This window comes from Chelonus insularis, unplaced genomic scaffold (genome assembly GCF_013357705.1).
Source record: "Chelonus insularis isolate UGA/USDA-ARS -01 unplaced genomic scaffold, ASM1335770v1 contig_135_pilon, whole genome shotgun sequence".
Lineage (NCBI taxonomy): Eukaryota > Metazoa > Arthropoda > Insecta > Hymenoptera > Braconidae > Chelonus > Chelonus insularis.
Genome location: NW_023276376.1, coordinates 185007 through 193032, shown reverse-complemented (window position 1 = coordinate 193032; position 8026 = coordinate 185007). Strand labels below are relative to the sequence as shown.

The following is an 8026-nucleotide window of genomic DNA, read 5'->3' as shown; positions in this document are numbered from 1 at the left end:
AAAATATTACTAAATCCACAACTCTTTCAAGTTCAACAGTTAAACGAGCTACGATTCTCGTTTATCCTACAACAATTATTCACGGAGTTCCCGTAGATTTAATGTATGATGATTATGAATATGATGAAAATATGACAACAACAACAATATATGACGATGATTACACTGACAGTACCACCGAGACTTCAACATTTTCAGAATCGACAACATTTTCATCATTATCCGATGAAATTCTTACAACTATATTCGAAACTTCAACACCAACTGAAGAAACTACTAACCAGACTGAAGAATTAGTTGATAAAATCCATGAATTAGAAGATCAATTTGTGCATCAAAAGGATGAAATTGAAGAAAAATTAGAAGATCAGAAAAAAGACCTTGAAGATAAAATTAAAGATTTGGAAAGCGCAATTAAAGATTTAACAACAACAAATCGTTATGATCGACCTACAACTATGTCACCTAAAACTATTGAAACTACTATAAGTTCGAATAAAATATCCTCGACCACGACAGAATCTAACATTGATGATGAAAGCTCAACAGAGCAACTTATTTCACCTTTAGATGAATCCTTACAAACTACATCTCATCCAACAGAACTAGTAAAAAAATCAACGCTCGACAACGATTGTTATGATGATCATTTAGAGGGTTTTAATGATCAATACTTGTATGATGGAAATGATATTTGGCCAGAGATGCCAATGGATATCACTTCCGATCTTTTGAATGAACTAGGAAACGATGAGAATTGTGAAAATAATTCTAGTAACTCAACAAACACAAAAAGAGCAAAGAAATTCGAGATCAAAGAAACAAATCGAACAACTATTGTTGGGAAAAGAAAGTTATTATCAATTCCAATAGCTAAAAAAAATATAAAAAAGGTTGAACTTTCAAAAAAATTGAATCCTAAAAAACATGACAGCAATAGAAACTTGAACTTAATAAGAAAAATAAAAACAGTATTAAAAAAATCAGCTTCTAGATCAAATAAAAGGCGACATATATTTGATGAAGTACAAATGGCCTTTGATCACATTATTGATCAAGAAAATACCACAATAGTACCTGATAGTAGTTTAACTTCTTCATCAGATGATGAAAAATTTACAGAAATTGTTCATTCCAGTATAAAAAATATCTTACCTCAGTATCCGGATAATAAAAAAATAGCAAAAAAACGTAATGCAAATTCACAAAACTGTCATAATAATCAGCATGCAAAAAATGAACTTTGTGGTAGTGATAAATCTTGGCAATCACTGCGAAAAGTAAGAGATAATTTATTAAAAAAATTATCATTACCAATATTCCATCGAACTTCACAAAAAAATCATACTGTAAAACAAAATGTTAAGCGTACTTTAAGTAAACAAGAAAATCATAGAAAAATGAAAGTAAATAGTACAATTCCTGGTATGGAAAACAATGAATTTGGCATTCGAGAAAAATTAATTATATATGTAGATAAATTGAAACCTATATCAAGTAAAAAATTGCCTCGTCAAGTATTCAAGTGTGATAAAAATCACGGAGACAATAATCACAGGAAAAAAAGACATCATACAATAAAAAGAAATAGTCAAAGAGTTACAAATAGTCGAAGTGCATTCTCTAATACAAGTGATAAATATTTAGTATCTAACATAGTTCAAAGAATTGTAAATTTAATATCTGATGAGTCTAATTCGTTAAAAAATCTTGATCCGCATTTTTCTATAAAAGTAATCAGAGATGTATCAAAATATTCCGGTGAAAAAAGCTCTCAGTCACAAAATCATAAAGAGAGTAGATGTGATAAATTAATTGGAAAATTTGAAAGTAAAGCTAATGTTGATCATAAAAATAATACATTAAATAAATTAAGAATGATAAAAGATAGCAAAATAAAGAAGCGAATGTTAGATAATGATATTTTGATGACAAAATTGTATAATCCGAGAGGAAATCGTGATGGAAAACATCTAAAATTAAATCATAATCAATTTCACTTAAAAAAACAATGGAGAAAAAAATTTAAAAATGAGAAAAAAGGAAAACATAGGCATCAATGGAAAAACAATTTGAGAAAAGAAAAGTTGAAGCAAAAAAAGAAAAAGAAGTGGGAAAAAGTAAAAAATTTATTACATGGTAATGGCAATGACAATGAAAATAAACTAATCATCAATCCTTCTAAATTGAATAAGAAGTTTGAACGGCATTATTATGCAACTGATCAAATAGATCAGATTGGAAATGATATTGAAAAGATTTTAAGAGAAACAGAAAATGAGAGACTAGAAAAAAACCACCAAAATTAGAAAATTTAGTGGCTGATTTGGCAAAAGAAAAAATTTTTAGATAAAAAGCTTATTTAATAAATTATAAAAATAATAATTATGATCAATTTTATTATTATATGAGCAAATATATGTATAAATATAATCTGTGATCTTAGTAAATGATAAATAAATATATTTCAAAATATATATATATATCAAATAAAATTATTTAGAACTATAGAACTTACTTTTATTCGTAAATTAAAATTATAAAAAATTTTTAGTAAATCTTAATAAAATAAAATTAAATTTCAATTGACTATCGATGTTCAATAGAATTTATTATCGATTTTTACAATTACTGTGTAAGGATACCTTTACAACTTCCATGTTTTTTTTTCTAATATTAGTTTGTATTTGATCATATAAACAGATAATTAGTTGTATATAACTACCAAATTCGAAAGCATCTGTAACAAACACAAATTTAACAAATGTTTAAAAATTAAGTGTTGATTCTTCATCATTTGACATTTTAAAACTTACAAATTTATTTCAGCATTTGATGACGAACCATGATGAATGGAAGTCCAAAAGCACTACCGAAAAATAATGTAAAAGTAAGAGTAATTGCGTATTTGTTGTCGGTGTTAAATGGCAAGTTCTGCAAATAATAATATTATTCGTTTAATTCAAAAAATTCATGAATTACCGTTTCTCGATGAAATGATTATGTAATAGTTAAAAAATAATTTACGCTTCCAGGTATTCCACCAACGTCGTGACCAGATCGACGAATGGCACTCGTTGTAAATTTTCTGATAAGTTGACGGGCAATCATAATTGATTGATTAAATTTAACTGATGAAATTAAATGACGTGAATGTAATTTTATAATTGTTTTATGAAGTTTTTAGGTTTGTGAGATAAATTGCAAAGATTGATCGTCTAAGATGGCTACTAAATTTTAAACATAAATAATATAGATGGCATTGCTGTTCTTAATACAGCCGGTAATTTCGTTTTTCAATTAAAATTAATGAATATTTCGAATTTTTAAAACAATAATAAAAAAAAATTCTAGAATTATATTTATTGAATTTAGAATTTGATTAAATTTAGAAATTAAAAAATAAATAGTTCGTGATATGTTTCCAACAAAAGGTGAACTATCGACGTTCTAACTTTAGCGTTAGTGTTTTTGTCTAAACCTACAAGAATTTTTATCAGGACCATTTTAAATTTGATATTCCTTTTCATCAAGAAAATAAAATTTTGTTTTTTAGTATAATTATATAACTTTTATGACAATTACCAAGAATACTTATTTCTGTTTATTCTCCTGAATACAAAGGAATGTTCAAGATGACGTCAGAAACGTGGACGCAATTTGATAGTAGCTCAGTTTTAATCGAAATCTCATGGTGTAATGGCGTAGTTGCAAATGCTCCGAAAAATAAATGATATTTTAATAAATAATAAAATGTCACAAGTTACTCTTCAAACATAGTGAATAGTAAAAAAGTCTGAAAGAGCAGTTGTTTATAGCTATGTATTTTTATTATTGTAATTATAAATGAGAATTGAATCATCATCAATCCTGTAAAAATAGGTTTATGTTCGAGTGATTTTCAGGCATTTTCTTCAATTGTGGAAAAGAAATGACAAGTATTCGATTACATTTATTTATTAATCAAATTTTTTCAATGTTACATATTCGTAAGTGAAGTGTTGTGAGTGAACATTTGTTACAATTTGAGTAAAATCACTAAAAAATGGAGGCAAAAGGAGTCGGCTTTTTGTGCGGCATTGAGATAATAACTGTATAAATTCAAATTAACAAGAATTATTGAAGAGAAAATCATATCAAGTAAGTCTTACTTTATTACGCAGTAATTAATTACTCTGAATCCGATCAACTAGTTAATCCGAGTTTTATCCGGAAAAATTCTTGTCACTTCTCCGAAATGTAACGTAAACAAAACATTGCTCTTTCTATGTGAACATTGTTCTATATAGACGTTATGTTTTGATCGTAACTTCTACTGTAGTAGTTAAATTCTGCTTTTTGTCGTTATATCAGGAAAGTTACAAAGAATATTGCAATTTAAACTCACTTAATCTTTTATTTGAAAAATTATCAATTCAACTATACAGAGTAATCTGCATCTACTCGTAAAAATAAGATCTGTTTATATTAGGGTTTGGTAAAAATTATTGAACGTAATTAAATAGAAAACAGATAGAAAAAAATCTTTTGCTCTCATTGAGTTGATATTATTATTAATCTTATAATAAAATAAAACAATAGTTGCACATTTCGATAAACAATCAATAATAAACAATGCAAACTTATTTAAATACAAATATTACTAATCAATATGTTAAATTGAAATACAAAAATGTTACAATTTTATCTATTACAGTTGTATAAACAATACAATACAAGAATTTTAATACGTAAAAATTTTGGGTTTCTAAGACTAAATTTTTTCAAATGCCAAACTATCACGTTTTTAAAAGTTATCTATTCATAAAAATTTTTCATTATTCGAATGATTTATCATAAGTACAATCATTCACAAAATTTCAAACAAACAAGATTGTCGAAAATTTAATTAGTGGTTATGATTAATTATGTACAAATGATAATATAGTGTACAAGAATAACAGTTTTTATTCGTGTATAAAATAATATTATTTATGATACATGTTTTGCCTTTATAATGTAAAGTATATAATATTTTCTGATGGCCAATTATTGTTTCATTAATGATATTTTAATAATAATTTAGTAAGCAAAGTTTCAGGCGTTTATTTATTTTTACATAGAATTTTGCTCAGGAGTGATAAAAGTTACCACCACGATTTTATGTATTTTATTTTTATAAATACTCATAAGGTTATTGAAAGAAAAAATTATTATGTAACAAAGTAATCAAGAAAAGTTTTTTTGTGAGGTTTTTTGCATAAATGTTTCTGATTATATATGCAAAAGTTAATATGAAATGTTATTCATTCTATCACGTTATCTTATTTCAATACGAATAGAAAATTTACTTCATATACAACTGGCAAGAATATATTTTATACATAATAATTTGAGCGAATACATTACTATTTACAATCCATTATAAATTTTTCCATATTGTTTTTTAAGTTTTTTAAAATCATCAACAGCCTATTGTGGTCGATAAAATCGATATTTGTGAGTATTTATGTAGACAGTCAGAGAAGGGATCACAAGTGTGAGAAAACATGATATATTTGACTAATTATTTATGTTTCTTGATGATAATAGTTAAGTATTATTTTCTTCCTGCTGTCCATTTTATTATACATAGTCTTACTTTTATTATTAATATAGAAATAGAAAGTATATAAATATAACGAATAAGCGTCGTCTTCGCTTATTTACACATTTGGCCTTGTATTTATATAATTATGGTTTTCATGCTTTTCAAAGGAAAAATCAAAATCGTCATTTGTTTTTACCTCATAGAAATGCCCAACATATTTACTCAGTTGTATTGTAATTAAAGTTTTTTTTAATTTTTTAAATCTTTTATATTAACTGTATCAGTCTTTGTTCGTTTCATGCAATCGGTGGATCATCATCGTCATCTTCTTCTCTTGTGACCAAAACATTTCCATAAACATTCTGTCGACATGGTAGTAATCTATATTTTTTGGCACAGCAAAATCCTATACCACCGAAAATGATTAAAAATGTTGGTATTAAAAGACCAGCAGCTACTGAACTACCTAAAAAATGATTCAAAATAAATTAGAGAGCTATTTTTATTAAAAATTTTATATATTCTCTTAGAATTTTGCATTGTCAATTTAATTTTACCTGACGATGATTTCTCATTGGTCTTTTGATCTATAGGATCAGTTGAGGCTGCCGCAGTAGTTGAAACTTTTATACATTCACCGTTAGATTCTATGTAATCTCGTAAACAATTACAAAAAAAAGTATTATTACTAGCTCCTTCACATCCTTGATTAATACCACAATTAACTGGTAGCTCCGATGGATCACATTGTTGTCTTAAGGTTTTATTATTACCTAAATTACCTACAAAAAAAATTGTTATCATTATAATTGAAAAAATTTACATAATTATTATAAATATTCTCAAACGTTATACTTTGATCTAATGAATAAAAAAAACTTGCAAATGCATGATAATCAATTTAAAAAAAATATTAATTATATAGTGAATCATCCGCTATTTAAACTAAATAGTAGATAAGAAGTAAACGGGAAAATAATATCTCATAGTGCTATAATTAAAAGACAGCAACATGTAGCTTTCGTTATCTATCACAAACAAAGAAAAAGAGACAAATTTTTTTATAGTTTCATAAAACTCAAAAAGAGATTATTTTATTTTATAATTTCATATAATATGTTAAATAATAAATAAAAATAACAAAAAATTTTTATCAAGTTAAAGTGATGTGCAAGTAGTTTAATGAGAAACGGAAGTTAACGATTGACTTAAAAGCTTATGTATAAAGGGGTCTTGGATAATATGTAAGCATTATATTGAAGGGATAGTTGGAACTACTTGACGAACGAAGCAATTTTCAACGACGAATAGCGACATGACGACGCGTTATATTAATGGTGGTCATGCTTTCTTCTATCTCTCTCACTCTCTTTCTATCTTTCAATGAATTTTCTATTTATTCTAACAAATAAGATTACCCTGTTTTTCAGAATAATTTTATGAATAAAAAATAGCTTAAATTTATAAAAAATTATAGATTTATTACTTACGTGCTATCACTCCACATGTGATAAGAAGAATATAAAATATTGACTTAATTAACATTATAAGGGATATTTAATTAACAATCCCTTGGTAATATTAACAACACACGAAACTTTTTCACTCATATATATCTATATATATTTATATATATATATATTTATTTATTTTTTCTCAATTATTTTGTTTAGTTATTTTTTGGTTATATTGTTTAAGGTTATTTACACTTGTATTTATGACCACTCTGTTTCAATAACTTCAACGACTTATTCGTATCATTCAATGAATAATTGATTGATTTAAAACAATGAAATGGTTGAATAACTTGCGTCGTGACGTGACGACGATTCGCAACAAGTTTTGACAGATAAATGCTATAATAGTGGATAACGCAAGCGCGCTCAATCATCTGTTATTAAACGACCATTTGCAAAAAAAAAGTTTTCAATCCTTCGAGAACCCACACAGATGGCGCTTGATGAGACTGAAAAGTTCAAGCGCGGGAATTTGAACTGCATTTGTATTGCTATAATAACAATTCACTTATTATTCAACAGTGAATAGTTAATTTAAACTATTTTTGACCCATGATGAAAATAAATAGATTAATTTATTAAAAATTATAGAAATAAATTAATGAAATGGAATAATTAGAATAGAACAAATTAGTTGTAATAACAAATATAATATTTTGAAATAATATGTACATAACTTTCTTAAACTAATGAATTATCATTGGAATATTAGAAATCATAGTTGAACTATTATTTTAATATAATGGAAAACTTTAACAATAAAATCTTATAATAATTATATTTTAATCTGCATTATTAACCAATAATAGTATTTTTATTCGATTTAAAATTCATTTTTTCTTTTCATTTATTTTTTTAATAAAAATAAAATACATATTGTCTTGTTATATTTTAGTAAAATTTTAAAAATTGATTAGCTGATTCTACTATAAGACTAAAA

At 25.7% G+C, this 8026-nt stretch overlaps 1 protein-coding gene across 1 annotated transcript; it reads right to left on the bottom strand.

Annotated features, from left to right (window-relative positions):
- Positions 1–5833: 5833 nt before the first annotated feature.
- On the bottom strand, positions 5834–7459 carry LOC118074354 (uncharacterized). The gene is made up of 3 exons (XM_035095499.1): positions 7060–7459; positions 6127–6351; positions 5834–6035 (listed from the first exon to the last, which is right to left on the bottom strand). Exons 1-3 carry the CDS (start codon positions 7112–7114, stop codon positions 5866–5868), a joined length of 450 nt encoding a protein of 149 aa, XP_034951390.1. The 5' UTR covers positions 7115–7459; the 3' UTR covers positions 5834–5865.
- Between the last annotated feature and the right edge of the window lie 567 nt (positions 7460–8026).